We start from the raw sequence: 19,041 nt of genomic DNA, 5'->3' as shown, positions 1-19,041 counted from the left end.
ATTTGGGGGGTCAGGGTGGGATTTGGGGGGGGTCTCGGTGGGATTTCGGGGGGTCTCGGTGGGATTTGGGGAGGGGTCTCAGCTGGGGAGGGGCTCAAGGTGGGATTTTGGGAGGGGTCTCGGCATTTGGGGGATCTCGGTGGGATTTGGGGAGTGGTCTCACCTGCGGGGGGGGGTCTCAGTGGGATTTGGGGAGGGGTCTCGGGTGGGATTTGGGGGGTCTCGGTGGGATTTGTGGGGGGTCTCGGGATTTGGGGGGTCAGGGTGGGATTTGGGGGGGGTCTCGGGATTTCGGGGGGGTCTCGGTGGGATTTGGGGAGGGGTCTCGGGATTTGGGGAGGGGTCTCGGTGGGATTTGGGGAGGGGCTCAGTGGGCTTTGGGAGGGGTCTCGGGATTTGGGGGGTCTTGGTGGGATTGGGGGGGGTCTCAGCTGGGGAGGGGCTTAGGGTGGGATTTTGGGAGGGGTCTCGGGATTTGGGGAGGGGCTCAGTGGGATTTGGGGGGGGTCTCGGTGGGATTGGGGGGGGTCTCGGGATTTGGGGGGTCTCGGTGGGATTTGGGGGGGGTCTCACCTGCGGGGGGGGGCTTCCCGCGCCCCCCCTGCGCGGCCCCGGCGGGGGGGGGGGCACGGCCAGGCTGACGAGGCCGCGGAAGAGGCGGCGGGAGGGCGGCACGTTCATGGCTGAAACCGGGGAACCGGTCACACCGGGGGAACCGGTGACACCGGGGGTTCCGGTGACACCGGGGGGTTCCGGTCACACCGGGGAACCGGTCACACCGGGGGAACCGGTCACACCGGGGGAACCGGTGACACCGGGGGGCTCCGGTTACACCGGGGGGTTCCGGTCACCCCGGGGCGCTCCGGTCACACCGGCAGCAGGGGTGCGGGGGGTCCCGGGCCGCCCCCTCCCCCGGCCCGCACTGACCCGCGGCCGCCGCCCCGCCCAGCGCGGAGCGGGCGGCGAACGAGGAGCCGAGCAGCGCGGCCGCCGCCCGCGGGGCGTCGAAGCGCTCGGGGGGCGCCGCACCGGGACCCCCGCGGCCGCTGCTGTGCACGGCGGGGGTCGCCAGGGCGGCGGGCGCGGCGAGCCCCGCTCCGCCTTCATCCTCCTCCTCCTCCTCCTCGTCCTGCACGGCGAAACGCACCTGGAGTGGGGGCGGGAGGGGGGAAATTGGGGCGCGCCGCGTTCCGGTAACGGGGGGGGGTCTCACCGGACCCACCTCCAGCGCGTTCCGGTGCCGGTTTCGGGGTGTCCCGCGCCCGCCCTCCCGCCGGTTCCCGCTGTCCCGGGGCTGTCCCGGGGCTGTCCCGCTGTCCCGGGGCTGTCCCGTTGCCCCCTCCCCGCACCTGCCGGTTGCCCCCCCCGCGCTCCCCCCGCCTCAGGATCCCCCCGGGCGGCGGCGGCGGCGGCGGCGGGAGCGCGCGCGGCCTCATGGCGGCGGCGGCGGGAGCGCGCGCGGCCTCATGGCGGCGGCGGCGGCCACGCCCCCTCCCGCCGGGCCACGCCCCCTCCCCGAGACCTCCCCAAGATGGCGGCCGCGCCCCGGAGACCGCGGGTTCGAGTCCCGCCTCGGCCGGCGGTACCGCCCCCGTTCTTTTTCCCCCAGAATGAGCATGGCCGCGGCCTCGTGCTGTAAAAACCGCGGGTTTATTAAAAAACGCCCGGAAAGGCGCAGGAAGGGCCGGAGAGCTCGGCGGCGCTCCCCCGAGAGGCTCCCGGGAGCCCCCCGGGCTCAGGGCGGCCCCGGCGGCGGCAGGGCCGGCAGCCGCGCCAGCTGCTGCGGCGTGGCCAGCGCCCGGAGCAGCCGGTTCTCCCGCTCCAGCGCCGCCCGCCGCTCGCTCAGCTCGCGGATCTGCTCCCGCAGCGCCTCCACCTCCTCCCGCACCGCCAGCAGCAGGTGCGACTTCACCAGGTCCTGCGGGACGGCGGGACGGTCACCGAGAGCCCGCGGGGGTGGCCCCGGGACCCCGGGCTCCTTCCCGGGACCCCGGGCTCCTTCCCGGGACTCCGAGATCTATCCCAGGACCCCCAAGCTCCCTCCTGGGACCCCCAGGCTCCGTTCCGGGACCCCGAGATCTATCCCAGGACCCCTAAGCTCCCTCCTGAGACCCCCAGGCTCCGTCCCGGGACCCCCGAGCTCCTTCACAGGACCCCAGAGTCCCATTCAGAGACCCCCGGGCTCCTTCCCGGGACCTCCGGGCTCCCTCCCGGGACCTCCGGGCTCCTTCTTGGGACCCTGGGCTCCTTCCCGGGACCCCAGAGTCCCCTTCAGGGACCCCCGGGCTCCCTCCTGGGACCCTCAGGCTCCTTCCAGGGACCCCAGAGTCCCATTCAGGGACCCCCGGGCTCCCTCCCGGGACCCTCAGGCTCCCTCCCGGGACCCCAGAGTCCCATTCAGAGACCCCCGAGCCCCCCAAGCCCCCTCCCAGGACCACCAAGCTCCCTCTTGGGACCCCCAGTCTCCCTCCTGAGCCCCCTGGCCTCCCCCCTGAGCCCCCCGAGCCCCCCGAGCTCCCTCCCGGGACCCCCAAGCTCTCTCCTGAGCCCCCCAAGTCCCCTCCCAGATCCCCCCAAGCTCCCTCCCAGGACCCCCGAGCCCCCCGAGCTCCCCCCCGAGCCCCCCGAGCCCCCCGCCGTCGTCCCCCCGGTCTCACCATGGCTCTCTCGATCTTGTTGTCGATGGCGCTGACGCCGCTCCCGGCGCTGCGGACAAGGCCGGGGGGGTCAGACGGACGGACAGACGGACGGACAGACACCACCCCTCCCACCCTGCACCCCGCGGGTGGGGGAGGGGCAGAGCTCTCCCCGTTTCCTTCCCCCCCCCCTATTTTTTTTTTATTTTTTACATTTTTGGGGGGGTGGGGGAGGGGAAGCCCCGGCCCCTCCCTCGCACCTGCCCGGCCCCGCCCCCCGGGCCGGAGGTCCCGCCTCACCCCTCCTCCTCGCCCTCCTCGCCAGCCAATCCCAGGCGCGCGCTGAGCTCGGCCCCGCCCCCTGGGCGTGGCGAGGGCGGTTTGGGGGGCAGCGCCTGAAAAAGAACCAAAAATCGGGAGTTTTGGGGTTTTGGGGAAGGGGCGTGGTCACACCGGCCCCGCCCCTCCGGTAAACCCCGCCCCCTCTCACCTGCTGCACGAGCTCGGCGAAGGCCCCGAGGGACCGGGGCTGGTGGGGGGCGGCGGCGGCCCGGGGGGCGTCCAGCGACACCGGGACCCTCCCGCCGCCGCCGCCGCCGCCGCCGCCGCCCCGCGGGGACGCGTCCCGCTCGTAGAAATCGCGGCACAGCCACCGGCCCCGCCGCAGCACCTCCCCCGGCCACAGCAAGCGGACGAGGCGGAACCGGGAGCCGCTGCCGGGGCTGCCGGTGGAGGAAGAGGAAGAGCCGGTGGCGGCGCCGCTGGCATCGCCGGGCGCGGCGCCGCCGCCGCCGCGGACGCTGGTGATGGCGAAGCCGCTTTTCTTGCGGCTCATGGGGGCGGCGGCGGCGGGAGGAGGAGGAGGAGGCGGAACATGGCGGGGCCGGCCCGGAGCCGTTACCGGCGGCGGCGGCGGCGGCGGCGGCGGCAGGACCCGGAAGTGCGAACCGGAAGTGATGTTGCGCTTTAAGGGCGTCGCCGCGCCCCGCCCCCCTCGCGGGAAGCCACGCCCCCAGCCGCGCCCACGTGACCGGGAGGCGCGGGCGGGTCCTCCGCGCCGCCAGGGGGCGCCGGCGCGGGCGCGGCGCGCTCCGGACGCTGCGTCAGCGGCGGCGGAGCGGCGCGAGCGGGAGGCGGGAGCGGCCGGTGAGGGAGGAGGAGGAGGGCAGCGATGGGGGCGGCCCCGCGGCCCCTCCCGCGCCCGGTGACCACCCGCTGCCCCTCCCCCGCAGGCCGCTAGACCCCCCCCCGCCATGGGCCAACGCCCCCCGTGAGCCCCCGGCCCGGGCGCGGCCGTGCTGGCGGCGGTGGGGGGGGGGGTGCGGCGCAGGATTCCCCCCCCCCCCCAACCGTGGGACCCCCGAGAGAGCGACAGGTAACGGGGGACGGGGGAGGCCGAGAGCCCCGGGGCAACACGGAGAGACCCCCGGTGTCCCCGCGGGGCGGGGGGCGAAGGGGGGACCCCGGGTTGGGGGTGGTTTGGGCGGTGCGGCGGGCAGGGGGGGTCCCGGTGGGTCCGGGGGCACCCCGGCATCACCGGGGGTGGGCAGCCCGGCGGGCGGGGGGACCCCCGGAGGTGGAGGGGAGGGCAGAGGGACGCTGGCTCCCGGTGGGGAGGGGGCTCCTGAGGCGGCCGGGGGCTTTGGGGGGTCGGCGCTGGGAGCCCAGGCGGGGTTTGGGGGTCCCGGTAGCCACGGGCATGCGGCGGCCCGGGGGGCTCTGGGGCCACGGGGTCCGGGAGGGTCTCGGGAGCCGAATTGGGGGTCCGGGGGTCCCGGTGCGGGGGGGGTCTGCGGTCATGGGGTCTGGGAGGGGTCTCGGGACTCGAATCGGGGGTCCGGGAGGGTCTCGGGACCCGAATTGGGAGTGCGGGGGTCCCCGGGGCGGGGGGGATCTGCGGTCCTGGGGTCCGGGCGGGTCCCGGTGGGTCTCGGGAGCCGAACCGGGGGTCCCGGGGCGGGGGGGATCTGCGGTCCTGGGGTCCGGGCGGGTCCCGGTGGGTCTCGGGAGCCGAACCGGGGGTCCCGGGGCGGGGGGGATCTGCGGTCCTGGGGTCCGGGCGGGTCCCGGTGGGTCTCGGGAGCCGAACCGGGGGTCCCGGGGCGGGGGGCGGGGTCTGAAGGCGCCGCCCCCAGCCATGAGCGCCCCCCCGCGGTCGGAGCTCGCCGCCGCCGCCGCCGCCCTGCTGCGCCTGGGCGAGGAGCGCCCCCCCGCGGCCGCCATGAGCCTGCTGCAGCGCAAGGGACGGCCCGAGTGGCGCCCCCGCGAGGAGGAGCCGCGCAAGGGGTGAGCGGGGACACCGGGGGGACACCGGGGACAACGGGGACAACGGGGACACCGGGGGGACACCGGGGGGACACCGGCGACACCGGGGACAACGGGGACACCGGGGACAACGGGGACACCGGGGGGACACCGGGGACAACGGGGACACCGGGGACAACGGGGAGACACCGGGGACAACGGGGGGACAATGGGGGGGACACAGGGGGGGACACCGGGGGGACACTGAGGGGACACTGAGGGGGGACACCGGGGGTATTCCAGGGTGGATACTGGGGACATCCCTAGGGGTACACCAGGGACACCTGGGGACAACCCAGGAGGGCACACCAGGGACACCCCCAGAGGGACATCGGGGACATCCCAGGGGGACACTGGGATATACTGGGGACATCCCAAGGGGGATACAGGGGACACAGTGGTGGGACACTGGGATAACCTGGAGAGGACATCCTGGGGGGATAGTGGGCCTCAGTGCCCCTTCACCGCAGGAATGAGTTTCCCGGGAATCTTTGCGGGGGTCGGGGCGTCCCCTGGGATTTCAGGGGCACCCTGACCCGCCGTGTCCCTCCCCAGGGTGCCCAAGGCGCGGGACGGGGGGTCCCTGCGGCGCCCGCTGCGGGTGGGGTTCCTGACGCTGCCGGCGCCGCAGGAGCGCGGCCCCCGGCCCTGCGCGCCCGGCATGGCGCCCCGCTCGCTGTCCTGCCACGCCGTGGGGCTCCCCGAGCCGGGGGTGCCCCTGCGCCCCCCCGGGCCCCGCTCCGGGCCCCCCGAGGGCCGGGGCCTGGAGGCGCCGCCCGCCAAGAGAGGTGGTGAGTGGAACCGGTGGGGCTGGGGGCAGCTCAGGGGGCTCGGGGGGGGACAGCGACTCTGGGGGAGTGGGAAGGGGTCCTGGGGAGGGTTGGGTGGTGGGGAGGGGACAGTGGGAAGGGGTCCCGGGGAGGTTTGGGTGGTGGGGAGGGGACAGTGGGAAGGGGTCCCCGGGAGGTTTGGGTGGTGGGGAGGGGACAGTGGGAAGGGGTCCCGGGGAGGTTTGGGTGGTGGGGAGGGGACAGTGGGAAGGGGTCCCGGGGAGGTTTGGGTGGCGGGGAGGGGTCACAAGGAATCTGAGGGGACACGGAGCGCATGGCACCCCCTGACACCCTTCCCTCCCGCAGGCACCCCCCGGGGGGGCTGCGTGCGGCAGACGCCCCCCCTGAAGCCCTCGCGCAGCCCCCAGACCCGGCTGTCCTCGGGGGCGCCGCCGCCGGCCCTGGCCGAGCAGGGCGAGGCGGAGGAGCCGGTGTACATCGAGATGGTGGGGGACGCCCGGGGGGTCCCGGAGCCCCGGCGGGGGGGCCCGGCGGGGGCGCCCCCTCCTCCGGCCGAGGAGCCCGAGGCCATCTACGAGGAGATGAGCTGCCCCCTGCCCGCGGGGGAGGGGCCGGGACACGCCCCCTTCCCCGGACACGCCCCCTTCCCGGGACACGCCCCCTTCTCGGGACACGCCCCCTTCTCGGGACACGCCCCCTTCTCGGGACACGCCCCCTTCACGGGACACGCCCTGCACGCCGGACATGCCCCGCACACAGGCCACGCCCCGCCCACAGGCCACGCCCCTTTTGGCGGCCACGCCCCGCACACAGGCCACGCCCCACACGCAGGCCACGCCCCGCACTCTGGCCACGCCCCTTTCCCCGGCCGCGCCCCCCTCGTCGGCCACGCCCCTTTCTCCGGCCCCGCCCCCATCCCGCCGCCCTTCCCCAACCTGCTCCCGCCCCGCCCGCCGCCGCTGGCCCCGCCCCCCGAGGCCGCCTCGCGCCTGCCCCTCCCCTCGCGCCGCGAGGCCCCGCCCCCCGCGCGCGCGCGCAGCCACTCCACGCCCCTCCCCCCGCACCACGCGCCGGGCGGGGCGGGGCGCGAGCGCGGGGGGGCGGGGCTGGGGCCGCTGCCCCTCCCCCCCTCCGCCGAGGCCCCGCCCCCCGGGAAGCGCCCGCCCGCCTACGAGAGCCTGCGGGGGGGCGTGGCCGCGGCGGGCCCCGCCCCCGCCCGCGAGGAGGACACGCCCCCTCGCCGCGGGGGGGGCGGGGCCTCCGCCCGCCGCGGGAAGGAGCCCGAGAGTGAGTGACAGCGGGGGGGCGGGGCTTGGGGAGGCCACGCCCCCTGGGCGGGACTGACCGACCCCCCCCCTTTATTCCAGAGGCGCCCGAGCCCCCCCGGGAGGAGCGGGGGGGGACGGGGGCGGCCCCGCCTCCCTCGGGGATCCCGGTCCGGGCCGAGGGGCCCCGGGGGCGGCCCGGGCCCCCCCTGCCCTGCCAGACCTTCCCGGCCTGCGGGAGGGCCTCGGGTACGTGCTGGGCACCGGGGGTGACATTAGGACACCGGGGGATGCCGGGGACACCGGGATGGGGGTGACATTGGGACACCGGGGACATGGGGAGGGGGACGTGAGATAAGGACACCGGTGTGGACGGGGGACACGGGGATGGGGGTGACATTGGGACACCAGGGACATGGGGAGGGGGACGTGAGATAAGGACACCGGGGCGGATGGGGGACACGGGGAGGGGGGTGACATTGGGACACCGGGGACACGGGGAGGGGGACGTGAGATAAGGACACCGGGGCGGATGGGGGACACAGGGATCGGGGTGACATAAGGACACCGGGGGGACACAGGAGGGCCCAGAGATGGAGGTGACATTGGGACACCGGGGACACGGGGAGGGGGACGTGAGATAAGGACACCAGGGCGGATGGGGGACACGGGGATGGGGGTGACATTGGGACACCGGGGACACCGGGGGACACAGGAGGTGAGGTACATAAGGACACCGGGGGTACACCGGAGGGGAGGTGACATAAGGACACCGGGGGGGACACGGGAGGGGGATGTGACATTAGGACAGCAGGGCGGGGGTCCTGCGGAGCGGCACGGGGGCGCTTGGGGACAACCCGTGCCCCCCTGACGCCCACCCCCCCTCCTCGCAGAGCTGCCCGGGGGTCCCCGCCTGGGCCGCTCCGCCTCCACCTCGGGGGTGCGCCAGGCCGGGGCCCCCCCGTTCCCACGCGGCCCCCCGGCATCGCGCCCCCTGTCCGGGGGGGGCTTCCCCGCCGCCGCCGCCGCGCCCCGGCCCCGGGACGGGCAGCTGCAGGAGGTGATCGACCGCAAGCGCTGCGTGTGCACCGAGATCAAGGCGCGGGGGGGGCGGGGGGGGGGGCTGTGCAAGCAGGACAGCCTGCCCCCCCTGCCCGCCCCCCCCGCCTGGAAAGGGGGGGCCGCTCCCGAGGGGCGCCCCCCGCCCCCGCCGCCCCCCGGCACCCCCCCGGCCCGCCGGCCGCACGCCGTGCTCTGGGACACCGCCATCTGACCCCCCCGGGGTGCCTGGAGCACCCCAAACCCTGCCCCCGAGCCCGGGGGGGGTCCCCGAGATCGTGGGGGGGCTCCTGAGAATAAAGGGGGGGGGGGTCCTGAAGTGGGGAGGGGGGGGGGGGGTGACACGGCTGGGCCGGGTTGGGGAGAAACGGGGGTGGGTATTTATGGTGTGCTGAGCCCCCCCCTCGTAAATATCGGGGGGCACACAGAGGGGGGAGGATGGAGACCACCCCTCCCGCGGTAACACGGAAGGACCCCAAAAAACGGGGGGGGGGGGAAAACCCATAAAAGTGGGGCGAGTTCCAGCCCCTCATTATGGGGGATTAATTAACGCCCCCCCAGTAAGGGGGTGTCGAGCCTCAATATCGGGGAGCAGCTCCCCCCCCCCCCGCGAACCGAGGGGGTCCCTGCAATGGGGGGTTCACCCCTGCCAAGGGGGGGTTCACCCCCGCCCGGGGGTCCAGCCCCCCGAAAGGGGAGGGTGCTGTAACTGCTTTGCAATGTATTTATTGGGGGGGGTATTTATGGGGGTGCATCAAGCAGGGGCTGGGGAGGGGGTTCCGCTCCGGGGGTCCGCAGTGCGGCCTGTGGGGGGGGGTGGGGTGTGGTGCTGGAGGGTGGGGGGGTGTGAGAGGGGAGGGGGGGTCTCCTCTGGGATTTTTGGGTGGGGGACCATGGTGGGGAGGGGGGCAAAGGGCCCCCCCAACCCTTTCCTGGGACCCCCCCCCAGGCCCTCTGTGCCTCAGCTTCCCCCCCTGCCCCCCCCAACCCGTTACCAGAATTGCCTTCGTCCCCGCGGGGTCCGGGGGGGCCCCAGTTTGGGGAGGGGGTGGTGGGGACGGGGGGGTTTTGTAACGTGGTTCTGTGCACTATTAAAGAGAGATGCAGCTGGAAACGCTTGTCTGGGGGGGCAGCGCCCCAAAAACGGGACTGTGATCCCCCAAAAATGGGGCTGGGACTCCCCCAGAAATGGGGTTGGGACTACCCCAAAAATGGGGGTGAGACTCCCCCAAAAATGGGGCTGGGATCCCCCCAAAAATGGGGCTGGGATCCCCCTAAAAATGGGGCTGGGATCCCCCCAAAAACGGGGCTGGGACCCTCCCAAAAATGGGGTTGGGACCCCCCCAAAAACGGGGCTGGGACCCTCCCAAAAATGGGGTTGGGACCCCCCCAAAAACGGGGCTGGGACCCTCCCAAAAATGGGGTTGGGACCCCCCGCAAAAATGGGGAAATGGGGCTGGGATCCCCCCCCAGCCCCTCAGAACGCACTAATTGGGGATTTGAGAGGAAATTACCCCAAATGAAGTGTGGGAAGAGGTAATAGTGGTGAATTTATGAGGAAATGACCCAAAAAGAAGAGGGATAATAGCGCGTTTGTAGGGAATCAGCTCAAAGGAGGGAGGGAGGGCGGGCGTGGGTAATAGTGATTTTGTGAGAAAATGACCCAAAAGGGGATGGAGGTGTGGAAATAATCGTGAGCTTTTGGGGGAAAGGGCTCGAAATGGAGGGGAGTAATAGGGATTATTGGGTGAAAACCACCCGAATTGAAAGAAATAATAGGGAATTTATAGGAAAATGACCCAAATGAGGGAAGCCTTCACCTCGGCTTTGGGTATCAACCCTCACCAAAGGCATCACCATTGGGGGCATTATTGGGATTCCTCAGAGCGTGTCGTGCTGTGCTGGAGAGGATCAGTGACGGAGACTCCGGGGGAAATGACTCAAAAGAGGAATTTTTACCTATTTTCGTGACGGGGACGGCGCTGAGGGGACGAAAAGGGCGGGAAGTTGCGGGAGGGAACGGCCGGAGCCGCGCCCTCACAGCGGGAGCAGGCGGGGCCCGCCGGTGGCAGGAAATGCTGGTTTTAGTGGTGGAAAAGGCCGGTTTTGGTGGTGGAAAACGCCGGTTTTAGTGGTGGAAAGTGCCGTTTTTCCACGAAACCCGCCCGAAACGGGGCATTTCCCGCCCCGCGGAGGGCGGGAGCGGCGCTGAGGGGACAGAAAGGGCGGGACGCCAGGGGGCGGGGCCGGTGGCGCGCAGCCAATCAGCGGCGGCGGCGGCGCGGCGGGGGCGGGGCCCGCGGCAGCGGGAAGATGGCGGCGGGCGGCGGCCCCGGCGGAGGCCCCGGGGCCCGCAGAGGCAGCGCGGGCCGGGACGCGGAGGCCGAGGTTTGGTGCCGGCGGGTGCGGGAGTTGGTGAGCGCGGTTCCCGCCAACCGGCTCTGCTTCGAGTGCGGCCAGCGCGGCGTCACCTACGTGGACATCAGCGTGGGCAGCCTCGTGTGCACCGGCTGTTCGGGGGCGCTGTGAGCGGGGCGGGGCCGCGGAAGGGGGCGGGCTCATGCAAATTTAACGCGGTGGGCGGGGCCGCGTCGATTCGCGGTGGCCAATGGGGGCGGGGCTTAGCGGGAGGGGCGGGGCTCATGTAAATTTAACGTGGTGGGCGGGGCTTAGCGGGAGGGGCGGGGTCATGCAAATTGAGCGCGGTGGGCGGGGCTTAGCGGGAGGGGGCGTGGCCGCGGCACGCGGCTTCACATGCTCGGGGTGTTTTTTGAGGGAAAAACCTCAAATTTTGGGTGTTTGTGGGCGTGATGGGGGCGCTGACCGCCAGAATCCCTCCCCAGGCGGGGACTGAACCCCCCACACCGCGTCAAGTCCATCTCCATGACGACGTTCAGCGAGGCCGAGGTGCTGTTCCTGCAGGCGCGGGGCAATGAGGTGAGGGAGGGGAAATCAGGTGAGGGAGGGGAAATCAGGTGAGGGAGGGGAAAGCAGGTGAGGGAGGGGAAATCGGGTAAGGGAAGGGAAATCGGGTGAGGGAGGGGAATTTAGGTGAGGGAGGGGAAATGGGGTGAGGGAGGGGAAATCAGGTGAGGGAGGGGAAATCTGGTGAGGGAGGGGAAAGCAGGTGAGGGAGGGGAAATCAGGTAAGGGAGGGGAATTTAGGTGAGGGAGGGGAAATTGGGTAAGGGAGGGGAAATCGGGTGAGGGAGGGGAAATGGAGTGAGGGAGGGGAAATCAGGTGAGGGAGGGGAAATCAGGTAAGGGAGGGGAAATCGGGTGAGGGAGGGGAATTTAGGTGAGGGAGGGGAAATTGGGGAAGGGAGCGGCTGCGGGTATTTTGCTCTCTCTGTCCTGTCCTGCTCTGTCCATCCCACCCTTCCCTCTCCATCCCACCCTTCCCGCATCCCCACATCCCCTCCCCGTCCCCCCCAGGCCTGCAGGCGGGTCTGGCTCGGCACCTTCGACCCCCGGGCGTCGCTGCCGCCCGACTCCCGTGACCCCCAGAAGCTGAAGGAGTTCCTGCAGGAGAAATACGAGAGGAAGCGGTGGTAGGAGAGGGGCTGGGGGCGCCTGCGGGGCGGGCAGCCGGGCTGGGGTCTCTCAGCCGGTGGTTTATGGCAGGTACGTGGCGCCGGAACCGCCGAAACCGCCCCGGAGCGCCGCGGCAGAGCCCCCCCGGCCCCTCCGCGGGGACGCAGCCCCGCTGCCCCAGGTGGGACCGGGGGGCTCTGGGGGCTCTGGGGGGCTCTGGGGGGCACAGGTGGGGGAGATCACCGCCCCCTGACCTCCGGGTGCCCCCCCAGCGCCCCCCCCAGCCGGCCCCAAAGGCCGGCACCGACCTCCTGGCCGACATCGGGGGGGACCCCTTCGCCTGCCCGGCCCCTGCGCCCGAATTCGCCGCCTTCCCCGGTGAGTGGGGGCTCAGGGGGGCTCTGAGGGGCTCCCCGTGGAGCACGGGGGTCTCCCGGGGGGCCGGGGACCCCCGAGTGAGCCCAGCCCTGTCCCCAGGCCCGGCCCCACCCCGCTCTGCCTTCCCCAGTTCCGATGCCTTCGGCACCACCAGCACTGGAGCAGCGACCTTTGGGGGGGCTGTGCCCCCCTTCCACGTCCCACCCACCCCCACAGGTACCCAGGGACCCCCCAGGACTCTGGAGACCCTCCTTGGGAGGGGCTTGGGGGTCCCCCATATCCTGGGGACACCTGGGGTTGATGGGCAGGGGGGAGCTGGGGTCTCCCCATCCCCGTGGGGTTTTGGGGAGGGGGCCGGGGGGTCCCACCACGGCTCCTCTGGGGCCAGTGGGGAAGGATTTGGTGGCAATCTGAGGGGCCTAGAATTTCTGGGGAGGGGGGAAGGAATTTTGGGTCCCCTCCCACCCAGAATTAACATGAACCCCATTTCTGTTGAGCATTACGGGGGAGGGTTTTGGGGGTCTCTGTTACTCTCGGGGGTCCCAGGAGTTTTTGGGAACCTGTGCCCACCCTCCCAGGCTGCACCAACCCCTTCACGACCCCCAGACCCTCCAGGAACCCCTTCCAGAGCAGCAGCCCTGGTGAGTGACCCCCAGACCCCCCCAGTTCCCCAGCCAGGTGGGTCTGGGGGTCCCAATTCCATGTCCCCTCATTTAGGAGCTGCTTTCACCTCTCCTCCCGTTCCTGGGGGCTTCCCCAGCCCCTTCCAGGCTGACGGTAAGAGCTGGGGGTGTTAAAAATGTTGAATTATATAAATATATGTATTTATATATAAACTGCCCAGCCACCCACTGACCCCTCCCCATTCCCCCCCCACGCAGGGTCGCCTTTCGGTGGGTTCAACGTTGCCAAAGCTTCCACCAACCCCTTCGTGGTGAGCACCGGGGGGCTATGGGGGGGTCCCGAGCCCCCTTTTTGTGCCGCTGACCCCCTCGGTGCCCCCCCAGACCCTCCCGACCCCGGCAGTGCCGCTCGGCCTCAGGCACCGGACCACCAACCCCTTCCTATGACCGCCGCTGCTCCGCCTCTCCCGCCGGGACCAGGTTTTATTGTCGTTTCCGGAGATTTATGGCGATATTTAATGTATAAATTCGATAGAAACGGCGTACCCTCACTAAAGATGGCGGCCGCGGTGACGCCGCTCCTCACGGCTTTGCCCTCGGCAAAGATGGCGCCCCCATAGATCCTTACGTGCCCTCAGCCAATATGGCGGCAGGGGCATCGCCGCTGAGGGCACGGCCGTGGCGGCTTGCCCTCAACAAAGATGGCGGCGAACCCGCAATTAACGGCGGCACCGGGGAATTAACGGGGAGGGGGGAAGGGAATTAATTAACGGGGGCACCGGCGGGGGGACACCCCCAGCCCCCCGCGCGGGGCCCTGGCCGGGGTCGGCTCCTCCCGCACCTGCTGGGGAAGGGCGGAATTAGCGAGGGGGGATTTGGGGAGTGCGGGGCGGGGGGGCAGCGCAGCAGAGCTGGAGCGGGGGCGTCCCCTTTTTGGGCAGAGAAAGGGCGAAAACGGACAAAAAACGGACAAAAACGGAGAAAAACGGACAAAAAGCTGAGCAGTGGCAGCAGGAGAGGGGCAGCACTGAACCCCCCCCTCCCAGGTTTTGGTCTCAGCCGGTGACCGGAGTGTCACAAAGGGACAGGGATGTACCAAGTGCAATTTTGCGGGGGATTTCCATACTCGGAGAAAAAAAAAAATCATTATTTTGCAGTAATTAGAGTGACAACCGCGTAATAGTTAAATATAATAATTTTAATAATAATTAATTACAATAAATTTTGGTCATCTGCATTTTTACGTCCCGCTGTCATAATTAAGTCGCAATTAACTGTAATAATTAACTTAATACGCTCACAGTCCTGTATGACAACTCAATAATAGTGAGAAATCATAATAATAATAAATCTCATAATAATAGCTCATCATAATTAATTATAATAATATGAATAATTATGGTCACACCCCCCGGGGGGGACAAAAGGGGTTCAGCCCCTCCCCCTTCCCTGCCTCAGTTTCCCCAGCGTTAAGGCACAAGACAAGAAGGGGGAGGGGAAGGAAAGGTGCAAAGGCGGGACCCCCCCCACCTCACAGGGGTTTGGGGGGTTCCCCCGGGGGTCTGGGGGGGCTCCCCGGGGTTTTGGGGGTCCCTCAGCAGCCAAAGAGCGCGCGGTGGGCGGCGACGAGCAGCGCCATGAGGAGGCCGTAGAAGAGGGCGAAGAGCAGCCCGGGGGGGGGGCGCCGGGGGTGGGGGGGCTTCACCTGGCAGGGGGGGCAGGGGGGGCAGGGGGGGACCCCGCGTCAGCCGTGGGAGACGCAGGAACCCCCCCAAAATCAACCTCCCCCCCACAGAACAGTACCTCGGGGACCCCCGAGCCGTGGCGGGGCGGCGATGGCGGCGTCCGGCGGGCGCTGGGGGGGCCCTGGGGGGCAAAATGGGGGTGCGGGGGGGGTTTGGGGGGTGTTCATTGGGGTTATGTGGGTATCAGGGGCTAAAAAAGGGATTTTGGGGTGTTTAGTGGGGTTATATGGGGTGTCGGGCTAAAAAACTGATTTTAGGGGTGTTTATTTGGGTTATGTGGGGTGTCAGGGGCTAAAAAACTGATTTTAGGGGTGTTTATTTGGGTTATGTGGGTATCAGGGGCTAAAAAAGGGATTTTGGGGTGTTTATTGGGGTTATGTGGGTGCCTGGGGCTAAAAAAGGGGATTTTGGGGGCTGTTTTGGGGTTCAGGGGGGTGTTCAGCGGGATGTTTTGGATTCAGCTGGGTGTTTTGGGGTCCGGCGGGGTGTTTGGGGCTGTTTTGGGGTTCAGGGGTGTTTTTGGGGCTGTTTTTGGGCTGTTTTGGGGCTCAGGGCTGTTTTTGGGGTGGTTTTGGGGTCCCAGGGTGTTTTGGGAGGTGTCTGGGGGCTGTTTCGGGGTCCCGGGGGTGGTTTTGGGGTCCCAGGGGTGGTTTTGGGAAGTGTCTGGGGGCTGTTTTGGGGTCCCAGGGGTGGTTTTGGGGTCCCGGGGGTGGTTTTGGGAGGTGTCTGGGGGCTGTTTGGGGTCCCGGGGGTGGTTTTGGGGGCTGTTTTGGGGTCCCAGGGGTGGTTTTGGGGTCCCGGGGGTGGTTTTGGGAGGTGTCTGGGGGCTGTTTGGGGTCCCGGGGGTGGTTTTGGGGGCTGTTTCGGGGTCCCGGGGGTGGTTTTGGGGGCTGTTTCGGGGTCCTGGGGGCAGTTCTGGGGTCCCGGGGCTGGTTTTGGGGGCTGTTTTGGGGTCCCAGGGGTGGTTTTGGGGTCCCGGGGGTGGTTTTGGGAGGTGTCTGGGGGCTGTTTCGGGGTCCCAGGGGTGGTTTTGGGGTCCCGGGGCTGGTTTTGGGGCTGTTTTGGGGTCCCGGGGGTGGTTTTGGGAGGTGTCTGGGGGCTGTTTCGGGGTCCCGGGGGTGGTTTTGGGGTCCCAGGGGTGGTTTTGGGGGCTGTTTCGGGGTCCCGGGGGCGGTTTTGGGGTCCCGGGGCTGGTTTTGGGGGCTGTTTCGGGGTCCCGGGGCTGGTTTTGGGGGCTGTTTCGGGGTCCCGGGGGCAGTTTTGGGGTCCCGGGGCTGGTTTTGGGGGCTGTTTTGGGGTCCTGGGGGCAGTTTTGGGGTCCCAGGGGTGGTTTTGGGGGCTGTTTCGGGGTCCCGGGGGCGGTTTTGGGGTCCCGGGAGTGGTTTTGGGGGCTGTTTCGGGGTCCCGGGGGCGGTTTTGGGGTCCAGGGCAGTTTTTGGGGCCGCTCTCACCGCCCAGGGCCGCAGCCGGGCCGCCACCCGGCCCAGCAGCTCCGAGTCCCCGAGCTCCTCCGGGAGCCGCAGCTGCAGCAGCGCCTCGAGGCTCTGTGGGGGCACAGCGGGGACCCCCAGACCGGGTCAGGGGGGCACAGACCCCAAAACCCCCCAAAACAACACGGGGAGGGGAGGGGAAGGGAGGGGGGCATTACCTGGCGCACCTCGGTGATCAGCTGGTCAGGGTCCGGGGGGGCTGCGGGCACATTTGGGGGTCACAGGGGAGATTTGGGGGTCACAGGGGAGATTTGGGGGTCACAGGGGAGGTTTGGGGGTCACAGGGGGGGGCTGTGCCCTACCTGGCTTGGTGGCACTGCGGGGAGAGGAGGAGGAGGAAGAGGAGCGGGGGGTGAGGCAGGCGCTGGGTTCTGGGGGGCTGCAGGGGGGGTCGGGGGCTCCCTCGGGGCCCTGGGGGAGGCAGGACAATTAAGAGTGCTGTTAATGAGGGCTGAGCCGGGGGCAAAGGGTAACCAGAGCGGCGCTAATTAGGGCTGAGCCTAACGAGGTTCTCACCAGCAGCAGCAGCGCCGAGGTCTGCGGGGGTCTCTGGGGAGGGGTCCTGGGGGGGGTGAGAGCAGCCAGGGCCCAGCCCTTGTCCCCTGTGGCACCCCCGTTCCTGACCCCGGTCCCAGCGCCCCAAATCCACCCAAAGCACCCCAAATCCACCCCCAACGTCCAAAATTCACCCCCAGAACCCCAAATCTACCCCCAGCGCCCCAAATCCACCCCCAGCACCCCAAATCCACCCCCAATCCCTGTCCCAGTCTCCCCATCAATCCCCATCCCCGATTTCCAGCCCCAAACCCATCACCCCTGTCCCATTTCCCAGTGCCAGTCCCCAGTTCCCATTTCCCAGTCCCCATTCCCAGTTTCCCATCCCCATTCCCACTTTCCCAGCCCCAGACCCCCCGTACCTGTCCCGGCTCCTCTCCCTCTCTCTCTCCATCCACACCTCCAGGTTCTGGGGGCGTCTCCGGGGCGCGGGGACCACCCTGCAGGCACAGGGGGGCTCAGACCCCCCCCAGACCCCTCTCCGAGCCCCCAGACCCCCCAGCCCCTCACCTGATACCCTCGGGGGTGTCACCTCGTGGGCTCTGGCCCTGCTGCTCCTGGGGGACAAAGGGGGGCCCAGGATTTGGGGGGGATCCCCAAAACTTGGGCATCGGGGAGGGCTGGGGGGTGGCATCACCTCGGGCGAGGGCTCCTCCTCCAGCTGCTCCGGGTCGCTGTCACCAGCTGTGGGGACAAGGGGGGTGATGGGGGTCCCCAGGATGTGACGGGGGGTCCCGGGGGGCTTTGGGGGTCCCACTCCCCTCACCTGCTCCGCCGCGTGTCTCCCTGTGCTGCCGGGACGGCTCCGAGGACTCATCTGTGGACTGCCAAAGGGGGTGTGAGGTGGGGGGAGTAATGGGGGACACCCCAGATCCCCCCTGTGCCCCCCAAATCCCACCTCGTTCCCTGACCAGCGCTTGCTGCCGCTGTCCACGCTGTGGAAGCCGGAGTCCAGCCCGCCCCGCTGCCGGAGGGGACACGGCTCGTCCGGGGGGCTGCAGGGGGGAGAACGGCGCTCAGAGACCCCCAAAAAACCCCAAAACAGCGGGGACCCCCCTCTTCCAGCCCCCCTTTACCACGCTGGGGGAGGATGGGCGGCAGCCTCGGCTTCCAGGTACTTGAAGATGTGGACTTTGCCCTTCAGGCAGATCTGGGGGGGCACAGAGGGGTCAGCTGGAGTTTTTGGGGGGTCGGGGGGATCCCCCGGGCCCCCCTCACCTGGGCGGGGGGGAACTGGAGGGGGTTGTTGTCCGCCAGCAGGACTTGGAGGTGCCGGAGCCGCCGGAAACAGCGCGGGATCGCGACCACCCGGTTGCAGGAGAAATCCAGCCGGACCAGCGGCAGTTCCGAGAGCTCTGCCGGGAGCGGGGGGACACGGACACGCGGGGATCCACACGGGGATCGATGGAACCCTCCCGAAGCGGCGGGACCCCTCCGCAGAGCCCCGACCCACCTTCGGGCAGCACCGCCAGCTGGTTCCGCCGCACGCTCAGGTCCCGCAGCGCCCGCAGCTGCCCCAGCCCCGGCGGCAGCGCCCGCAGCCGGTTACAGCCGACGTCCTGCGGGGCGAGACGGGGCTCAGCGGGGCTCGGCGGGGCTCGCGGGGGCCCGGGCCGGCCCCGGCGCTCACCAGCTGGCGCAGCGTCCGCAGGGCGCCCAGGTTGGGCGGCAGCCGCGCCAGGCGGTTGTTGCTGGCGTTGAGGACGCGCAGCGGCAGCAGGCACAGGCAGGCGGGCAGCGAGCTCAGCTGGTTGCGGCTGCGGGGGCACACGGCGCGGTCAGGGGCGCTGCCGGGCACCCCGCGGTCACCGGCGGGGCCGGGGCGTACCTGAGGTCCAGGTGAGCCAGGGAGTGCAGGTTGGCGATGGCCGGGGGCACGCTGCGCAGGCAGTTGTGGTACAGGCTCAGCGCCTCCAGCGAGACCAGGCGGCAGGCGGCCTCCGGCACCTCCCCGAAGCGGTTCCGGGACAGGTCTGGAGGGACGAGGGCGAGCCGGGGAAGGTGTGGGACACGTAGGGACATTCTCGGGGGGACAGCAGATCTCCGGGGATAGGGAACGACAGGCTCAAAGCAGCTCAGGGAAGGGGGCTGAGGACGCGGATCCCCGGGGACGGGGCAGCGGATGGACCCCGAGCCGCCCGGCCGAACGCTGAACCCGCCGGACCGCCCGGACCAGGCGCCCCGGCTCGTCCCGTCCCGGCGCCTCCGGCACCGCCCGCGGGCCCCGGGAGGCACCGAGCGAGGCGGGGCAGCCTCCCCCGGGCGGGGGGAACACCCCCAGCCGCGCCGGGCTGCGGGAAGGGTCGGGGATTCCACCCCGGGGCCGCGGCCTCACCGGCCTGTGTGGTGTCGCTGAGGTCCCAGCGCCGCGCCGCCGCCGCCGGGAAGGCGCGCAGCCGCCGGCCGGCCAGACTGAGCGTGCCGGAGGCTTCTGCTTCTTCCAGGGCGCGCTCGGTGCCGGCTCCTCCGGGCAGGCGGCCCAGCGGCGGCGGCGGCTCAGCCGGGACGGCCCCCGCCGCCCCCGCGGCCATGGCGGCCCCGGAGCTCCGCTCGCCGCGGCCGCCGCTGCCCGACTGAGCCGCGGCCGCTTCCGGACCCCGCCGCGGGGGCGGGGCCAGAGCGACAGCCAATCAGAGCAAGGTACGCGCGGGGAGGCGGCGA

General features: G+C 70.3%; 4 protein-coding genes across 4 annotated transcripts; 2 read left to right on the top strand and 2 right to left on the bottom strand.

The window, feature by feature from the left end:
- Positions 1-1,631: 1,631 nt before the first annotated feature.
- Positions 1,632-3,471, bottom strand: LOC116184737 (uncharacterized). The gene is made up of 5 exons (XM_077789448.1): positions 3,413-3,471; positions 3,127-3,358; positions 2,937-3,031; positions 2,658-2,706; positions 1,632-1,918 (listed from the first exon to the last, which is right to left on the bottom strand). The coding sequence occupies exons 1-5, from the start codon at positions 3,469-3,471 to the stop codon at positions 1,736-1,738; spliced, it is 618 nt and encodes a 205-aa protein (XP_077645574.1). The 3' UTR covers positions 1,632-1,735.
- A 520-nt stretch (positions 3,472-3,991) lies between these two features.
- On the top strand, positions 3,992-8,269 carry LOC116184736 (uncharacterized). The gene is made up of 7 exons (XM_077789447.1): positions 3,992-4,011; positions 4,772-4,922; positions 5,496-5,731; positions 6,077-6,810; positions 6,871-7,018; positions 7,099-7,245; positions 7,890-8,269. The coding sequence occupies exons 2-7, from the start codon at positions 4,774-4,776 to the stop codon at positions 8,267-8,269; spliced, it is 1,794 nt and encodes a 597-aa protein (XP_077645573.1). The 5' UTR covers positions 3,992-4,011; positions 4,772-4,773.
- A 2,099-nt stretch (positions 8,270-10,368) lies between these two features.
- Positions 10,369-13,194, top strand: AGFG2 (ArfGAP with FG repeats 2). The gene is made up of 10 exons (XM_077789503.1): positions 10,369-10,580; positions 10,899-10,992; positions 11,491-11,606; positions 11,680-11,770; positions 11,862-11,967; positions 12,067-12,183; positions 12,546-12,608; positions 12,685-12,744; positions 12,849-12,901; positions 12,975-13,194. The coding sequence occupies exons 1-10, from the start codon at positions 10,369-10,371 to the stop codon at positions 13,035-13,037; spliced, it is 975 nt and encodes a 324-aa protein (XP_077645629.1). The 3' UTR covers positions 13,038-13,194.
- A 990-nt stretch (positions 13,195-14,184) lies between these two features.
- Positions 14,185-18,911, bottom strand: LRCH4 (leucine rich repeats and calponin homology domain containing 4). The gene is made up of 17 exons (XM_077789446.1): positions 18,716-18,911; positions 18,209-18,353; positions 18,011-18,137; positions 17,834-17,939; positions 17,599-17,735; positions 17,457-17,530; positions 17,279-17,375; positions 17,147-17,204; positions 17,018-17,064; positions 16,891-16,937; positions 16,743-16,820; positions 16,342-16,387; positions 16,128-16,236; positions 15,984-16,024; positions 15,508-15,879; positions 14,394-14,456; positions 14,185-14,295 (listed from the first exon to the last, which is right to left on the bottom strand). The coding sequence occupies exons 1-17, from the start codon at positions 18,909-18,911 to the stop codon at positions 14,185-14,187; spliced, it is 1,854 nt and encodes a 617-aa protein (XP_077645572.1).
- Between the last annotated feature and the right edge of the window lie 130 nt (positions 18,912-19,041).

The sequence above is a fragment of the Lonchura striata genome, chromosome 34, assembly GCF_046129695.1.
Source record: "Lonchura striata isolate bLonStr1 chromosome 34, bLonStr1.mat, whole genome shotgun sequence".
In the NCBI taxonomy this organism is placed as follows: domain Eukaryota; kingdom Metazoa; phylum Chordata; class Aves; order Passeriformes; family Estrildidae; genus Lonchura; species Lonchura striata.
Note: the sequence above shows the minus strand (reverse complement) of the source record. Positions and strands in the feature narration are given on the sequence as shown.

Coding starts and splice junctions, on each gene's coding strand:
- AGFG2 (XM_077789503.1), top strand. CDS start 10,369: ATGGCGGCGGGCGGCGGCCCCGGCGGAGGCCCCGGGGCCCGCAGAGGC. Junction 11,607..11,679: donor AAATACGAGAGGAAGCGGTG/GTAGGAGAGGGG, acceptor GGTTTATGGCAG/GTACGTGGCGCCGGAACCGC. Junction 12,745..12,848: donor CAGCCCCTTCCAGGCTGACG/GTAAGAGCTGGG, acceptor CCCCCCACGCAG/GGTCGCCTTTCGGTGGGTTC.
- LRCH4 (XM_077789446.1), bottom strand. CDS start 18,911: ATGGCCGCGGGGGCGGCGGGGGCCGTCCCGGCTGAGCCGCCGCCGCCG. Junction 16,821..16,890: donor GACACCCCCGAGGGTATCAG/GTGAGGGGCTGG, acceptor CTGTGCCTGCAG/GGTGGTCCCCGCGCCCCGGA. Junction 16,388..16,742: donor AGGGAGAGGAGCCGGGACAG/GTACGGGGGGTC, acceptor CACCCCCCCCAG/GACCCCTCCCCAGAGACCCC.
- LOC116184736 (XM_077789447.1), top strand. CDS start 4,774: ATGAGCGCCCCCCCGCGGTCGGAGCTCGCCGCCGCCGCCGCCGCCCTG. Junction 4,923..5,495: donor GAGGAGGAGCCGCGCAAGGG/GTGAGCGGGGAC, acceptor GTCCCTCCCCAG/GGTGCCCAAGGCGCGGGACG. Junction 7,246..7,889: donor GGCCTGCGGGAGGGCCTCGG/GTACGTGCTGGG, acceptor CCCTCCTCGCAG/AGCTGCCCGGGGGTCCCCGC.
- LOC116184737 (XM_077789448.1), bottom strand. CDS start 3,471: ATGAGCCGCAAGAAAAGCGGCTTCGCCATCACCAGCGTCCGCGGCGGC. Junction 3,359..3,412: donor CGCGGCGGCGGCGGCGCCGC/GCCCGGCGATGC, acceptor CTCCACCGGCAG/CCCCGGCAGCGGCTCCCGGT. Junction 3,032..3,126: donor TCGCCGAGCTCGTGCAGCAG/GTGAGAGGGGGC, acceptor GTTCTTTTTCAG/GCGCTGCCCCCCAAACCGCC.